Source organism: Barbus barbus (genome assembly GCF_936440315.1).
Source record: "Barbus barbus genome assembly, chromosome: 7".
NCBI lineage: Eukaryota > Metazoa > Chordata > Actinopteri > Cypriniformes > Cyprinidae > Barbus > Barbus barbus.
The window spans coordinates 31,576,836-31,595,406 of record NC_136735.1 but is presented as its reverse complement, the minus strand read 5'-3'; the positions used below and the strand labels follow the sequence as shown (position 1 = coordinate 31,595,406).

General features: G+C 39.8%; 1 protein-coding gene across 3 annotated transcripts; it reads right to left on the bottom strand.

Annotated features, from left to right (window-relative positions):
• Positions 1-806: 806 nt before the first annotated feature.
• Positions 807-17,874, bottom strand: LOC306872118 (protocadherin-10-like). 3 transcript variants are annotated; one of them, XM_079420524.1, is made up of 6 exons: positions 14,906-17,870; positions 13,764-13,822; positions 12,874-12,980; positions 3,793-3,950; positions 1,431-1,480; positions 807-1,314 (listed from the first exon to the last, which is right to left on the bottom strand). In XM_079420524.1, exons 1-6 carry the CDS (start codon positions 17,393-17,395, stop codon positions 1,272-1,274), a joined length of 2,907 nt encoding a protein of 968 aa, XP_079276650.1. In that variant the 5' UTR covers positions 17,396-17,870; the 3' UTR covers positions 807-1,271. The 3 variants fall into 3 exon arrangements, with proteins under 3 accessions (XP_079276650.1, XP_079276649.1, XP_079276648.1); XM_079420523.1 differs by having other exon boundaries at positions 1,259-1,314; positions 3,633-3,950; positions 14,906-17,515; XM_079420522.1 differs by lacking the exons at positions 807-1,314; positions 1,431-1,480 and having other exon boundaries at positions 3,360-3,950; positions 14,906-17,874.
• Positions 17,875-18,571: the final 697 nt, after the last annotated feature.

The following is an 18,571-nucleotide window of genomic DNA, read 5'->3' as shown; positions in this document are numbered from 1 at the left end:
TTTCGTTAACAGTGAACATATATGTGGGTTCCAGACACCTAGTTTCATTCCTAGAACATTTTTGTAAATTCTGTCCTCCAAATTAAAATTCTAATAGCATTTTTTATTAAAATAAAATAAAAAACTGTTGAGGAAACAAGTAAATACAGTAAAACAACACATAAGTAATTTGTTCTTCAGCAAGTTGGTTGTCACACTTATATTTGGGCAAATTGCGAAAACAAAAACATTTTGTATGTTACCAGTATGTAGGGCATGTTGTCACAAAAGTTCAATGTCTGTTCTGTATATATCATGAACTATATATTTTGACGTGCGCGATAATTAACCATGTAAATGTTCAAAAGTGTTTTTGTAGTTAAAACTTACACAGATTTAACAACTAGTCCCGGTCTCACCTGTATATTGTATGTAATCTGTGTGCATTTGAGAAAGAATTATGTCAAATGACTACAGCATGAAATAATTCTGCACTTATAGACAGAGAGGCCACACAATTCGAAGCCCCAATTTTAATGCAAGTCTTTTCAGCACTTTGTATTGGTTTATGGCAATATGGTGTTTAGGAAACTATCCAATGGGCTACACAGGTTCAGAAAAAAGTATATTTATATATTATATATATATATGTGTTTATATATATATATATATGTAGGTTTATAGTTATTTGAAGCTTTAAAAGAGAACAGTACACACTTGCACAGGTGAAGATAACCACTATGTCAGATGAAGTATCTGTAGGCCAATGAGAGGACAGAATCTTTTTTTTTTTCATTTTTTTTTTTTTTTTTTTTTTTTTACTTTTTCCATCTGTTTGTCCCACGCATACACGCTTTTTCTAAAGATAGTAACTTCAGAAGAACACTTGACCACACTGATTAAGAAGAAAAAAATAAACGACTATAGAAAACAGTCAAGTCTAAAACGGATAGTTGAGTTTATAATGCACATAGTTTGGGCTGCTCTTTGTACAGTACTTTTGTACAGTGTGTATGCGTGTGTGTGTGTGTGTTTTGAAACGGGTAAAGGGCTCAGACAGTTGGTATAGTTTACAGTGGACTGTAAACAGAGACACGTTGATCATAGAGCGGAGAGAGTGAGGAAACAACCGTATCCATTGATTATCCATTTTTCTCCTTTTGTCTCTCCATCACTCCTAATCCTCTTTTTGAGCTTTCTCCCTCTGTTCTTCCCTCTTCTCATCCAGTTTTTCAGAGGAGATTTGGCGAGGTTTCTCAGTCCTGCTGAGAATTCTCAGGGTCCTTACGTCATCAGATCGCATCTGATTTAATCTGTTTCAGACATCTGACAGAGCTGGGAACAACCAGATCCGTCCGTGATTGAGTTCAATAAAAAAAAAGAAACGAAGGGAAGTTTAAAAAAAGAAACCCTTGATGCTTTTGGCCGGTTGCGTTATTGTGCAAACTCACGCTTTTTCAGGAATGTCCACGCGGAAGGTGCTAGGAAATCCTTTTGCGTGCTATAGGGCAAAGAACAGGAGAACACATGAATTGTTAAAATCCAAACATTCCAAACATTTATTTTCCCAAACTGAGTCCGATCTCACAAGGAAAAGCATCGCTGTATAGCTGCATTTATCCATGCACCACAAAAACATCACTCATAGTTCAGACAATTGAGAGTGAGATTGTTCAGTCAAATATAGCACATAAAATGTGTTTTATATCACTTGTGCTGTGTTGAGAATTCTTTACCTAATTTGGTGTTACCGGTCAAAATCGCTTCTAAAAATAGCTTATAAATCTTTTAATATGCTATATATTCACCAAATCTTGGATTCTTTTTTTCTTTTTTGTCAACTTGTTTTCTTTGTTATCACTGGTTTTGTATTTATTTTTGGAACTGATTGTTCCCAGGTCTCATTGATCTGGGCTTATGCTGTTTTTGAAAGAAAAAAAGAATGATTTGTGGTTAATTTTGGCAGTATTCACTCAAAAACTGAGATGCATAAACTCAGAATAATTAAGCTAATTGAAAGGAAACAAGTTAATGAAGAAGACTGAATCCAGTATTTGGAAATAATATAGCATAACAAGAGATTTATAAGTTATTAAAAGGCCTGCTATTTTTGACTGGGAACACTACAGGTGAAACAAAGTAGGGAAAAAAAAATGTGCCAAAAAAAAAAAAAAAATTGGGAAATTGTTATACACTATGTGAGCAAAGTCCGTAAGTTTTGTGCAAAAAAATATTGGCTAGCATTTTCAGGAAAAAGAAAATCCTATCTGGGTCAAAATGGCCAAACGTGAAGTATATAGCATATAAAATGTAATAGTAACTTCAATATTTCATCTACATTTAATTTAATTTTCATTTAATTATGATCAAATTTACTATCATGTAAAATTGTATTTAAGTTTATGAAATACAATTTTAGATTTTTATTAACATTTTATTAATAATTGTATGTAATAAAATCTGATCAAATAATATCAAAAGCCATATCTGACATCAAAAACTAATCAAGGCTTTACAGAACCCTTTGAAACACCGTAAAAAAAAATCATTTCCAGAGTGACATTTTGGTGGTTGCTGATAAACGTCAGTATTGAGATTTTCTTATGAGAGTGTAACCCAAAATTCCCAGTTATAAAAAGAAAGATGCAGTTACGCAAATAGCCTAGAGGCGGGGCTTGTGGATATAAGGTTCGTCATATCCACGTCTCAAAGAATACAAACACATGCACATGCACACTTAGTCTCTGCCCACAGGAGAGCACACAGTGTACACAGTGTACACTTGTCCTCGCTTTAGTGCAGTAATAGTTATAATGCATTAAAGCACATACAGTAACAAAGTGCTGGATGTGTCAGCGGCTGTGAGTGTACATTACCACTGTTTGCATGCTATAATCAGAGGCGAGGAGGCAGGGTGCTATGACTGTCACAAGTGTGATTACAGTAGAGCTGTGACATATGTGATTAGAACAGACATGGATGAAAAACAGGTAGATAATGTGGGATTTTATAAGGTGCAAATGAAAGCTGGAAAATAATGACTGCCGTTCTATATGGCATGCCAGGCGTTTTTTGTTTATTATGGCATAAGCATGCTACATGATGGCGGAAAATGTGCTAAATTGTGATTATTGGAGATGCAGAACCATGTGATGAGATATAGACATGTTGTATACACAAACCATGTGTCTTACATGATTGTGATGAAGATAGATTTCAGCTTAAGGAAAAGTCACAGCACAAAGTATGTGTTATGTAGGTTTGGATGACAAATTAGTTGCAAATTCATCATTCATGAGCCAAATTTGTGTCTTCAGATGCTTTGGGGAGAATTTAGAGGGCAGGGAGAGGACAAAATGTTGGACACAACTCCACACGTTCACTCAAAAAAGTTCTTTATTGATATGTCCATATATTATACATTTATTGTTTTTGGTTTTTGTCATTTTGCTTTTGAAGGAAAGGGGAAAACAAATTGGAAAGTAAGAGAATAGGTCAAGAAAGGGTGTTTTGAGAAATGGGATTACATAGTTTTTTAGAAATATAAATAGTTCTATATAAACAGAGCCATGGCTTAGATTTAGAAAAGAGATGACGGCAGTGGATCAGATCTGGGGGGTTTCAGAAATCGTACATTTTGAGCGAGTACTCACACATATAGTTGGGTTTGTAAGGCGCTCGGGCGCTTGGTAAGAGTGTGTGTAGCTCGTGGCGTGTGAGCGTGCCGTGGTGTGACTTGTCTTTGCCAAACGTGGAGAATGATCTATCATCGGCCCGATTGCACGCATCGCCCAGAACCACGCTCTCCTGTACCTCAGTGTCCGGCACCGCATCCATTCCCGGGACGTGTAGGTTGCTACGGTAATCGGCGCCCTGGCGACTGTCGCCAGGCATGAAGGAGGGCATCCAGCAACGGTCGGAGTGACCCAGAGCCTTGCACTCTTCAGTGCAGTTGGAAAAAAGATCAGCTCCTGTGAAAGACAGAGGAAAGATGAGAGGGAATGTTACTCAAAGATCATGTAGAACTAATGGTGTTACTATATTTATTATCTTTAAAAGTATAGTTCAAAATGAAATGAAAATTTGTAGTATAGATAAAAATTAAATTAAATTTCTGTCATTATTTACTCATGTAAACATCGTTCCAAACCTGTATGGCTTTATTTGTTCTGTCAATAGAAAGGGATCGATCCATGAAATGAACAAAAAATATAAAAATAGTTTTCTTTTCTTTTCTTTTTTGTTTAGAAAAATGTAAGTCACAGAATCTAAATGGCATTTAGGTGAGTAAATGATGACAGAATTAGAATTTTTGGGTGAACATTTCCTTTAAACTAAGGGATTATAGTATTACTTTTCTTTGTTATTAAAATGAGTACTTGGACACACAATTTTTGGACTGTTGGACCATAAAATGGTGAAAACAAAAAATCCCACAGATTTACATTTAAACAGAGATTTGAGCCATATCTAGGGACCAGAATATATTGGCGATTATGATTATGATCTTTCACCCAAAACATCTAAACAGCTCCCTAACAAACACCCTAGCAACATGCCGGTGAGTTTTATACGTGTAAACACCGCTCGCAACCCTGTTTTTGTAATGTTTCAGAATATCTTTGATATAAAAGCAAAAAAGACCATGCAAAATGGTCTAAAATGAATTAAATTAGCATGTGCGTGGGAGAGTCAACGTCCGTCTGTCCATGTTCCGAGATCTATTTAGCAAAAAATATGTTTTATGGAGGCTACATGCTTCCTCGCACCGAGATCTTCTGCTTTCACTTTATCTGCTGCTCTTCTGCATAACAATCCGATGTCAACAGTAACACAAAGGAAAAATTACTATGAATTATCCAGAGCGCGGAGTCTGAAATTATTCATATTTGAATGGAGATGATTATTTAACCAGACAGATTGCGAGCTTTTTACTCGTTTTATAATCAACTGCAGTCATTGTCAGGCTTCAGCAAAACATGGTAATTGACTGGAAGGCGGCCCATTGAAAGACGGATAGTTATATACACAAAGCAGTGAACTCTCCAGACCTTTGTTTCTCCCTCTCTGCCTCTCCCCGTCCGTCCCACCTACCGATATTATATTAAACGAATTTGCTGTGATGTTTTCATGCTGTTAATTTCACCGTGTCTCATCCTCCGGTCTCTCAAGTCCTTCGTACAAACACTAGGCAACGCAACCAAAACTAACAACACTGGGAGAAACCGTCCTCCAAACACACAGGCTCACGCATACACGCTCTTGCTTTCTGACTAATGACTACACAGAGCATGATAATTAGCCGGTTTCAGAGGAAGAGAACGAGAGGGGAGCTTGAAAGGGAAATAAATGAAAGAGAGGGGCAGAGAGCAGCGTGGCGTCACACTGAACTCTAATAAAGGCCTCTGGATTCAACCCCAGCATGAGGTTCAGTGATACAGGGAGCTTGAAGACCGATTCAGAATTTGGATGGAGAAGATGACCCCATTAATACAGAAATAGCAGTTAAGGCTCAGTGGTTATGTGCTCGACATCACAATCCCATGGAAATTCATAACTATTTACGTTTGAGCCTAATTCTTATGAATTCGTACAATCTCATTCAGTTACAATTATTAATAGAGGTGGACTTTCATGCTTCCTTTTTTTTTTAAAAAGCATAAAATTTTGTACAGCAATTCGTAACTAATTGGTGAATTTGTGGCTAATTCGTATGAATTCATACACTCTCATTTGTACATTTTGCTTATGTCCCAGTTACAATAATAAATGGGGTGAACCTTCATGCTTACTTTTTTTAAGAAAATCATAAATGTTTGTACAGAAATTTGTAATTACGTTTTGGCAAATTGGTGGTTAATTCATATGAATTTTATATATGTTAATTTGTACTTTTTCGTATGGTCTGCTTGTGCCCCACTAATGTTTATGTTAAAGAGTTGACCTGCTATATATATATTTTTTTTTTTTCAAAAAATCTTACATTTTTCATACAGTTCACATTAAAACTGCCATCTTGTAAAATCCTTTTCCCCCGTTAGGTGCTCATGAGGGAGATGCAGTTTTGAGTCCACCCCATGTACCTGTGCTAGCAGCATCGTTAACAACTTTGTATAATTTCCCTCTGATTTTTGGGGTAGTTAATGGTTAGGTATCTTAACTGTGGATCTTAATGTACTGACTAGGAACAGCACTAGTAAAATGTGTGCTAAGCTTCAAAACAAAGGTTAGGGATTTGGAAGTTTGGACTAGGAGAAAAGGTAGGAGTAGGGATCAGAGTTGAGCCTTGTTTGATGATGCATTTGAGCCGGCATTAACCATCACAGATGCATGTGCACGTCACAGCATTTATACCTCATGTGCACTACATTGCACAATTCTCTGCTAAAGAGTATTATTTTTATTCAGTAAACTATGTATATAAATGCTCTTTATAATGAACAAGTGAACAGACAAACTGTAACAGGACATTTCACAGTGTAGTCAGAAACATTGTGCTTTTAAAATTATTTGAAGTCAAAAAAAGGCCTGAAAAAGTCCAACACTGGTCTATCTGCTCAGCCAGCCTTCCCTCAAGTTTGGTTTGCTGCATATTAAATTTCAAGCACTCATTGATATCACTAATGGTGTGCAGATGCATCAAGCATAAACCTGGACATAGGTTTGAATTTGGATGGGGTTTGGGCTGTGTTTATTTGACAAAACTGTAGTTCCAGGACCAACCAAACATGATCGAGGGCAAAATCACAGTCAAGGTGAGCAGCATAATATGGTATGGTATGGTATGATCTATTATTCAGCACCTGCAAGCCCTGTCTTAATATATTACATGAAATATTAAACTCCTAATTTTTTATTAATGACAGAAATCATATTAGCTCTTTTATCATTATACCACAATTAAATAAGTTATTACTATGTCATTAGGTGTTCTGCACTAATGCTTAATAGGAACATTGTTTTAACTGGTAATCACTTGTCAATTATTTTGTAGTTTTTGTCCGTTTACACAATATCACATTCTATCCTGCTAATTTGGTTTTTAGTTTTAAGTGACATGCGCTAAAATCGTAGTGCTACATGACTTTCATATTTTGAAATGTGATATTTTATATTGAAACATACCATTTTAGTTATGAGATCCAGCAGCTTTAAATACCACCTGGATTGTATCAATGTTGCTACGTCCTGTCACATGACACTTCCTCGAGATTTAATTTTGTGCTTAATGTTTCTTACACATTCCATATGCTGCACTGCACTGGAAGTTGCGGTGGCTACTGAGGATATATGTGGAAGCACTTGTTCATAAAGTCCATTACAAAGACCCTGGATGTTACAAATATTATCTTCATTTTTGGATAGCAGCAGCACAAACTTCTTCAAGTATTAGAAAATCAATTGATGAATTATGTGATGTTTTGTGCCATTTAATCAGCTTATTTTAGTTTAAAATACCCTATATTCTTTTATTAAAATACTCTCAGTCCCTCACTGATAGGGCTGACTTTCAATCCTGCTGTGTAATAAATAATCAAATTATATCTGACAAAAGTGCCTAGGCCTGACCAGTGTGTATGTCTTCTATATGCTTCTTAAATTCCTTCTAAAAATACAAGTATATTCTTTTTTTTTATTTACAGAGTTCCATAAAAGGAATGACCCATATAAGAAGTAGGAGCACAGTGATTCACAAGGTCAGAACAGGTACAATGAGGAAGACCAATTTAAAAGAGGAAATTTGAAGGGAATTTAAAAAAAAAAAGAGGTGAGGATGAAACAGTCTGTAGGCTGATATGGGAAATTTGATACAAAGGTAAAGACAAAGGCCAACAGAGGAGGAGAGGGAGGGGGTGGATGCATGTCAGGCCAATCTCTAATCTCTAATTCCTCGTGGCAGAAGCTCTTCTGAGTGAGATCAAAGGACAAATCCGCCCTTCTGATAAAGCTGACCACATTATGAGTGTGTGCGTGTTTGTGTGTATTGATGCCAAAATGAACACACAAGGGAATAATGATTTATTATTGCAGAACTGTTGTAATGATTTGCATAGGTGACCAGGAAGCATGTTATTAGCGTGGCTTTGGGACCTGCAGATATATGCATAAAGTGCTACTCTGACCCATAGTATGGAGCTTATTAGTATTGCTATAGGGGACTCTCAATAGATGATGAAGTATTATTTAGTGATCAAAGTGTCTGGTTATGTTGTGCAAAAAGTAAGCAGCTTGTTTGCAATGGCTCTTTCATTTACTGGACAGCACAGAAAATGCAAGATAATTGGTGATGTCCTTCCGGATTGTGCCTATCAAGTTATTTACCCTCCAGGCATAAATGCACACTAAACGTAGGACATGATACACCAACCCTACTCTTTCATTGCAAATAAGTTGCTCTTTTTTAAGTATCAAAACTTAACAGTTAACAAAGAGCTATAAAATGAAGATACTTTAGTTCATCTTGAAATCTCTGTTTTTTTGATTGCTGACTTTGGTGTCTTGGTACAGTTTTTGACATTGCTGAGATCTCTTATGAAACTCTAGAGGAGGCATATGTGAGATTACTAGCGTATTTTTCTCAGGAGAGATCTGAGAAGCTTAAGCAAAAGTCTCCATTTGCTCTCTGTATCATTGCTGTCAGGGATAAGCAAAGTTAAAGAGATTTCTTATGTGATTCTTCTTTCCTTCGCGCACCTCAGTACTTCTAATCTTACAGACGAAACATCTGAACCCACATTTAGCTCACATCTCTGCTCAGATGTGTTGTTAAATCCATAGATCACTTCCACAACCTGTCCACTTTGTTATTTCACCATTATAGCAGGGTGATATATATGGACAGAGATATGTGGATATACACAGTGGCGTAAATCTCGTTAAAGCAGACATTCAAGGCCTTTGTGACTTCATCAATATTAAGTACACAGATAAACCTGACTGCATACAATCAAACTCAATGTAATTAGAGCAGCGTTCTTTAAATATCCCCACCGAGCGAGCAGACAGAAGCTCACAGCATGATGTTCACATCGATATCACAGTCACACGCAGAGACTCATGTAGAACATGTAGGACCTTAGATAATTTCATCTGACTGAGGTCTGCTTTTGTAGGCTTTGTGAAAAAGAAAACTACCGGATTGGCATGTTCTGAAGGAAATGCTAGTGACTGGTAGAATAATATCCTGACATAGATTTGAATCCTGGTTAGCAGAACGGAATCCAAATTCTTGGAGACTGCAGGGTGATGGCGAATATATATGCAAATGTTGGCACACCGAAGCAACAAATTGAAAGGTATTTTTAAGTTTTAAATACTGTTACAAATACTTGCCCAAATCATCTTTGATTTAATGTATTGATTTGAACAGGATTGAGATTTCTGTAGCTTTTACTCTCATTTACTGTACAACCTGTTAAAAGCATATTTATGATGGAATTGTGAATCTAAATCATTACTAAAGGTACAAAATAAAGAGAAACATTCTGAAAAAGTAATATATTGCAATCACAGCTGCTTCTATACAAACTGGATTAGATTTCTCAGAGGACCCTAAGTTAACAGCAATGGTTGTGGAAGAAAAACAGACATTTTCAATTTGGATGGGATTTAAATCACAAAGTATGTCTGTGAAACACAAAATGACCATCCTCGGGGAAAACAAGTCCTATTCGAATGAGGATTAAGGTTGAAATTATCTAGAAAACAAAGTTTGAATGCAGGCATTAAATGGTTCAATTTGAGTTAAATGCTGAAATTTGGGATGATAGTTCAGCATTAGTGCTCTTTGGATAAAAGAACATGACAATGCAGCATCCATTATGCATTGCAAGCAGTGCACCTCAAGGATTTTATGATTTTTGTAGCTGTCAAGACAAATTTGAGCTGTCAGAATAATTGCGTTTAAAATCTAACAGCGATATGGTTCAGCAAACTGCATTTGCACGGTCCATTCCATTATTCTGCAATACAATACATCCTCGCAAAGACTAGTGTAGCAGGTTGTATGCCATAGATTAACACCTGCACTTCATGGCCAATAAGTAAATAAAGAAATAAAAATATCTACGTAATTGCCAATGAAATCCTATAATTGCAGACCTGTATTCGATTAGATATTAGATATCCTCAGGGCGGCTGGGAGCTTTATTGAAAACATTAATGATCTGACTAGATGCTGGACTCTGGGGCTGCAGATATCTAGAGAAAAAGAGATGCTGCGTTGAGTACAAACACACTGACTAACTAAGCTGTTCTCCATCAGGAAGTGCTCCGCATCCCACTGTGTTCGTGTTATTTTTGTGTCTTTCCGCTTCTCTTGCATTTTCTCTTCTGGAGACCTCATCACATCTTTTATCAATGGTGTGCAAAAGTATCAGAACGAAAAGGAAAAACACTGCCAAAGCCCTGATCAGCAGAATTTCCCTTCAGAACACCTGTCGTCGGGCTGACCAAAGACCTGAGCTCACATGCTGAGGATGAGAGTTTTTGCTATAGGGTTGGGAGGAAACTTTGGTAAATTTGTTTTGAAGAACAATCAGGGTGGGTTTTAATTCAAAATCAACTTCTAGCCATTGAACTCACCTACATTGTCACTGCTTTTGCCAGTCTTGGGGAGTGACTCTACTAACTTTACTATTTTTCAGTAATGTGAAATTACTTAATTATGTATCTTTTATGGTAGCAAGTTTTCTTTTTTCTAATGAGTAGTAGTGTAGTGTGACAAAACACTGCATGACTGCTTTTGTCACATTGTATTGAACACAGAACTTCATACTGAGCGAGCTGAAGCAATAATCCAAAGAGCAAACAGCTGTTTAGATGGATAAATGAATCAGTTAAAATATTCTCTGATTCATTTTAGTTGTTGCATGGTATTTTCTATTTTGTGTAGATGGTACACAATACAGATAAATGGTATTATGACTATATTTTCGACTGTATGAGAAAATAATGTATGCTGTTTTGTATTTTAATTGTACTTTGAGATCTTTATTGTATAAATTGCTAAATAAATTATATCATCTGATATACACTTAAAAAGATATTGCACCCTGATAATACCTTATTATTTATTTACCTTTTCCAGAGGATAGCTTGACTAGTTGAACTACTTAGAAACTGTAGCTACAAGCCATTCATAATTTTAAATTATTCCCCCAGCATTAGCCTTCACTATAGCTATAAACTGTGTGTATGTGTGTGTGAGTGTATGCTTTCAGAGCAAATGGAGTTGCCTGATTGGGATCTGAAAGCATTAAATTACAGCGACAGGAGTGATTTGATTAACGTCATCACCACACATCCCTCGTTTATAGATAATCATCAATCTATCGCTCACTCGTGTTAATCTAATTGTGCAATTTGTCACGCCTCTGTCTCTTTGCAAACAAATGCAGATGTAACAGTCTAAATCATGGAAAATGGCCTTTCTCTGACCCCAGCTCTTCTAGCTTGACCCTCATGCTCATCTGAGAGACCCCAAGGGCCATTTAATAGCTCAACAGACATTACTTTAAAATATAAGGCTTTCTAATCTTACAAAAATTATGAAGAAAATTTCAACTATTTTAAAATGTTTCATTAAAATGTCACATTACTTACATCAGAACATACACCTTTTATTCTAATTTTCATGTGTTTTGAAAGGTGAAAATAACCAGAGTTTCATCACTGGGATCTCTATTATAGCAGTAGAGTGCATTACAAAACATGAGGGTTAAAACGCTGCTTTGTCTTTATCTTCTATCCTTTGGCCGGGATTCTCTTAATTTAGTCTGATATCTCCAAATTGATGCTGTAAGAACAAAAGGAGGTGAGGTAGGGATGTGTGAAGGAGATAGCAAGTGTGTGTGTATGTAAGTGGTTGTTAATGCAGTGGTTCTACCCCTGTCAGTGTCCCAGGCCTTCATCTTAACCTTGCTGTGATAATTGGCTATGCGGAGACAGGCACTGAAATGGGAATGCAGGAACTGCGAGCTTGCCAACACACACCCAGAGGAGAGCAGGGAAGGAAAGGACACACACACATCTTCTCATTTTACCTCTTTGATGCTCTAATAAGTTTTCAAAAAAAATCTCAATCCCTCTGCATTCCAGCCTTTCTCCTTCTGCTATTTTTTTTCCCTCCCAGAAAGGCCTTGTGAAGTTTTTTCATACTGTAGTTACCTAAACTGTGAATCCGTGCTCTTTTCAAGAATTTGTATTCCATTGTGCGTGGCGCATACGTAATATCTGGCAACCCGTCATCTAACTGTTTGCCAAACCGAAGGCTGAATGTCATGATTCTTTGGAGAGAAAGGTCAAAGCCTTATCCAGTCGAAACCGTAAGGCTCCACCTTGATCAATAAACAGGGAGCAATGAAATATAGAACTTGAAAGTCAAAAAAGCTAATCAAATTGAATATAAATAAATAAAGAATACACAAAATAAAATAAAATTTGTCTCCAACGAACGATTGCCATTTCGTCGTGCTTGACTCAAACGCTATTGGCATTTAATATGAATGGAAAAATAATTGTGTTTGGGGGGTGTAGGTGGGGTGGTGGGCAGCTGTTTGGATTCGTTACCGTGGAAGCTTTCAAATACTCATTAAATGCTTCAGAAAGCCTGTCCATCAGACAAGCCAGACTCCTTCGCGGCATTGACTGAAATCCATTTAGCTCTGTTGACAGATGTATAATTTCCACGCAGTCCCTATATTGATCCACTGCTGGAATCGGTTGAAGGCTTGTCGCGTTGCTTTCAAAACCAAGATACGAACAATTTCCCAGTGTCTATCGCTGCCTATGTTTCTCCTCAGAGTTCATTCCCCAGGGGCCTTTCACCCCTCTATGCTTCTTTCAAGTCTAGCATGAGGTCGACAGTAGGTGAGAAACTCGTAATCAACTCACCTGCTGTGTGGCCCCGGTTGGTGGCATCATGGTCGCTGTCTCCCTGCTCACTATCTCCATGTCCGCTGTCTTTAGAGCTGACGATATCTGCCTCTTGAAACGCTGAACTATAAGGGACATTTTATGGTTTAGTACTCATTTGGTAATTGGAGCTTTGTACTGCTTTTTCCCATTAGAAATATTGATTGTTTTGGTTATTTAACACTTTTGGCATAGTTTAGACTGCTGATTAAATTCAATATCAAATTCTGTATCAGACTTGTGCTGTGTAGTATCAAACATTACGATGACGTGCAATGCTGAGTCAGATTTAGTAATTTTGGCTAGGCACCACATCATTTATACTTCTCTTTCTTTGTCTCAGTGAGGAGTTTATTCTATTTAAACGTATTTTGGAGACAATTTTATAACTAGAAGTGAGCTAAATATGACAAAAAATCTGTCCCCTTTTGGCGACGTCCTCATTTGTAAAAATGGTATATAACAATAACGTTTTTTTGGGAGTTTTTTTTTGGTTAATTGTAAAAAATACAGAAAGATGTGTATAAGACATAAGAGTCTATGGAATGTTCACATTTATATAGCTACTGTAAGTAAATGTGTGTGTACCTACTTAACCAGTTTGTACCCAGAAGTGAACTAAATCTCCCAAAATCTCCATTTGTAAAAACACTATAAAGATAATGTAAATAATTTATAAAAAGATAAATTAATAAATGTTTTTAAAAAGTATATAATGTAAAAAGGCAGACATTTTCTGTGAGGGTTAGGTTTAGGATAGAATATAAAGTCTGTACAGTATAAAAATCATTATGTCTATGGAAATTCTCCATAAAACATGAAAATGCAATGCATGTGTGTGTATACATTGTATTACTCAGTAATCTCACCTGTTAACACGACGGGGCCTATCCACCAGGTAGCTGAGCTCAGTTCTCTGGTGCTTGGTCTAAAAGACAGCAACAACAATAATAAATAGTAATAATAATAATGATGATGATGAGCGAGATCATTTGATATTCTGCATTTGTCATTAAAACACTGGTCAAGCCTCTGTTCTGCTCTGTCCATGCACTAGAGCACATCAACCATAGAACCGCCTTTGTTCCACTGATACCCAGCGACTGTGTGCTTAGCATACTTAAACCCTCGTCCAATACACTCCCCCCTCCCTCCTCAGACTTGACTCCAGGGCTACACCCTTTCAGAGAGTGCCAGGGGATAGTAAGGCAGACCTTGTCAGATGTGGGGCTCACTTAAGAAAACATGGCTTGCCTCGGAGGCAAAAAGGAAGATGCTAGTATCAGAGCAGAAATGTTATACCAGCTTGTAACCACCCTCAACATTCACATCCCCCATATATTCCTATTATTGGTCAATTGATATAGGATTTTCATTGATTGATTCTGAAATGTTTAAATTTGGTTTTCATCCAATCTTGAATATGTGGTTGCATCCTGACCCTGAAGTGCTTTAGTGTAATTAAAGCGCCTGAAAATAGCACCACAGCCCCAAGCTACCTTTAAAAGCACTATGTGAGTCATAAGCAAGCAGATGATTACAATCTGACATTACAAACACAGGAAGCTGAAAGATCACCACTGAATAGCCTCTTAAGGTGCATATAGGGTATGTACAGAAAGATGATTCCATCCACTGAACTTCTCATAAGAATTTCTGTCATTTCTACTCAATTTTGATTCTCAGTTTGAGTTTTTGATTTCACTTAAAACTTTAACACTCTCAATATAGCAATAAATTGAAACACTAAGGCTGAAAACAAACTGCATTTGTGTATGTGTGTGTGTGTGTGTGTGTATATATACATGATTTATACTGCTTAACGCCTTAGCAGTCTTTTTTTCATTTTTATATGAATATATTAAAGTACAAAGCTATATGAAGTGATTAAAACAAATCTTAAGATTTAATATGGTAATGTTAATGTGGCAATTGCTTGCTAATGGTGTAAGCATTCCATACTGAATTAAGATGAAGTGTTGCCCTGGTAGGTAATAAAATGTGTTTTTACCTCGCTGGATAAAATGCTCCCGTTTGAGATTATATCTGGTTGCTGATCCGCATATCCGGTAACGATTGCCCCGCAAGGGTTGTGCTCTGTGTCTGTGCTCCGGGATGGGCTGCACGGTTTAAGGAACATCAGGTCGGTTTTGGCGGACTCCGGAGTCAGGCACACCTGGTAGCAGTAGTTCTGGTTCTGGTGATGCGAGCCGAAGCTGCCTGACTCCTCCACCGGCACCTGTGCGGTACTGGCCACGTTAGTGCTCTGGACGAGCATGATGTCCGATTTACTGAGCTTCTTCTTTCGCCCGCGCGCTTGGCGACTGCAGCACTGACAGCACGAGTCTCCGGCCATGCACGTGTAGATGTTCAGTTTCTTGTCCTTCTGACAGCGCACCGCCAGCACGATCATTGCGAGGAGGAAGATGAAGGACACGGAGCCGAGGGCGATGATGAGGATGAGCGTGAGGTCCAGCGAGCCCTCTTTGGACTTGACCGACCCCCGGTCGCCGCTCCGGCCCTCCACTATGCTGTCCACCAGCATTACGTTGATGCTCGCAGAGGACGAGAGCGGTGGCTGCCCGTGGTCGCGCACCTCGATCAACAGGTCGTACGGGTGCGGCGGGTCCCGTTTGCTGGATACCCGGCGCGCGGTGCGTAGCTCACCGGTTCTCCAGTCCATCCGGAACATCCCGAACTCGTTTCCTCGGAGGATGCTGTACGACAGGCGCGCGTTCTCACCGTCATCCGCATCCGTGGCCACAATACGGGTCACCAGGTATCCCGGCTCGGCTGAGCGGGGCAAATGTTCCCTCGCGGTGCCGTTTTTGCCCAGAGGTGCGATTATAGAGGGTGCGTTGTCGTTCTGGTCCACTATGATGACATTAACGGTGGCGTTGGCCGTTAACTCGGGCGCGCCGGAGTCTTTGGCGTGCACCATAAAACTGAACTCTTTTATTTGCTCGTAATCAAAAGAGCGCAGCGCGTACAAGTAGCCGTTCTCAGAGTTGATTGACACGTAGGTTAAGATGGACATACCCTGTATATCGCACTCCAATATGGAGTAAGTTACATAGGCGTTCTGTCCAACATCAGGGTCCACGGCGCTCACCGCGTATATGTAAGCGCCCGGGACGTTATTCTCCGTCACGTACACGTCGTAAACCGACTGCATGAATCTCGGCGCGTTGTCGTTTTCATCCGAGACGTGCACTTTGATGGACTTGCTTGTGGAGAGAGACGGCACCCCCTTGTCTTTGGCGACCACCGTGAGCGTGTAAGACTCCGCTTTCTCGCGGTCCAGCGGACCGTCCGTGACGATCGTGTAATAGTTTTTGAAAGACGACTTGAGTTTGAACGGTACCTCGCCGTGCAGCTCGCAGGTCATCTGTCCGTTCTCGCCGGAGTCACGGTCCGTGACGCTCAGCAGAGCGATCACCGTGCCCGGGACAGCCTGCTCACTTACCGACTCCGTGACCGTGCTGAAACTAATCTCAGGCGTGTTGTCGTTCACGTCGATGAGTTTGACCAGAACTTTGCAGTGCGCGGGCACGGCGTTCGGTCCCATGTCTTTAGCCTGCACGTAGATCTGATGCGTGCTGCTCTCCTCGTAATCCACCTCTCCGGTCACTTCAATCCTCCCGGTACGTGAGTCGATGTTAAACAGATCCCGAATGCGCGGAGGATTGTGACTACTTAGAGAGTAAACAATCTCTCCGTTCTGGCCCTCGTCCATATCAGTGGCGTTGAGCTGAATAACGAGCGTGCCAACTGGGGAGTTCTCGCGCAAGCTCACAGAGTAAACGGATTGATCGAATGTGGGCGCGTTGTCGTTGGAGTCCAGCACTTTAACCACTAGTAGTGCGGTGCCGGTCTTCTGCGGCTGCCCTCCGTCCACGGCGGTGAGCACGTACCTGTGCACCGCCTGCTGCTCTCGGTCCAAGGGTTTATCCAGCACGAGCTCCGCGAAGCGGTTGCCGTCGCCTTGCGTCTGTACGTCCAAATAAAAGTAGTTGTTAGTGGTGATGGCGTATGTGTTCAAGGCATTAGTCCCCACGTCAGGGTCGAAGGCGTTCTCCACCGGGAAGCGGGTGCCCGGTGTGGCGCTCTCGGTGATCTCCACGGTGATGTCAGTCTCTGGGAAACTCGGCGGATTGTCGTTAATATCCATGACCTCGATCTCGACGCGGAACAGCTCGAGTGGGTTCTCCAAAAACACTTCGAGGTGCAGGAGGCACGGGACGGTCTGACGACATATCTGCTCTCTGTCGATGCGCTCGTTCACCACCAGCGCTCCGTTCTCCAAGTTGACCTCCAGGTACGGCGTGCGCGAGCTAGGCACGGTCTGGAAACGGCGCGCGGAAAGTTTGGTGATGTCCAGCCCCAGATCTTCGGCGATATTTCCCACAACCGTCCCGCGCTCCTGCTCCTCCGGTACCGAGAAGTGCAGCTGCGATAACCCTCCATCCAAGATAGAGAAAAAGAGAAATATCAAAATCATCTCCAAACAACAAGTGCACTCCTCTTTATCCCCTCTCTCTGTCTTGACACCGTTTCTTCTCCAGTCACAGCTTAGGAATTACCCATCGCTTTGGTCCAAGAAAACATATGCGCTGTGCAACTTCCCAAACGAACAAGAAAGCTCCCGTGTCAGCCGGAAACCATGTCGCCATATGCGCAAGATCTATAGCCATTTGATCTAATGCTGTCTCAAGGAGAGCAGAATTTAGTAGTCCGTGCGTCACAGCAAGACATTGCAGAACCTACAGATGCCCCGATCCTTATTACTGAGAAACAAAATCTTTCCAAAACTCTTTTGCTTAGTGAGTGGGGAAATCAAATTCAAATTAAATCCTGAACGCGAGCTATTGCAGACAAATAACAATTTTCTACATATAGTTGTCTAATAGTCCATAATATCTGCGGGATGCTTAGAAATCCGTAGGTCCCCTCTTCCCGAATTCTGCAAGGAGAGTGAGCATCAGTGCGTTGTTTTGCGCAGAGCTCTTGCCACCAGCAGCCAATGGACGGCCCGGACTGCCAGCGCTGCTTCAGCCGATTCGACCCAGTGAGCGTCAATCAGACGCTCCCTCCCTCCTCAACGCGCCCTCACATCCCCACTCCAGCTCTCTTTAAACGGAGAATGAGAATTGATTTACATGTCTTATAAAGTCAAACAGTCGCATTCAAGGTAAATATTAGCACTGGAGAACGCGATTCACAGTGGACAGAAATCCTTTTTATCTGTCAGTTTCTAGTCCTTTCCAATTCATTTGTCATTATAAGAAATGTAAGTGCGCGCGCGCGCGCGTGTGTAATATATGGCTGTAGTTAGCAATATGATGAATGTGATACTTATTTAAGAAGCAAATTCTTAATGATGACATTGGAATGTTTTGAATCTGAAGCACGGAAAGTGTACTCTTTAGTATGCAGTTCACGAGCGCGTGTATGTGGAGGAATCTGTAAAAAAAATAAATAAATAGTAATTTCAGTGTGTGTCGGCGGGGGTGGGGGGGGGGGGGTGGTAAAAATGCTTCAGTGAAAAACTTGTAGGTAAAATAGGCTACATGTGTTATTAGAATAAAATATAGTAAAATATTTTAGGTGGTATAGGATATGAATTATATTTACATAAGTGTGTGTGTGTGTGTGTGTGTGTATATATATATATATA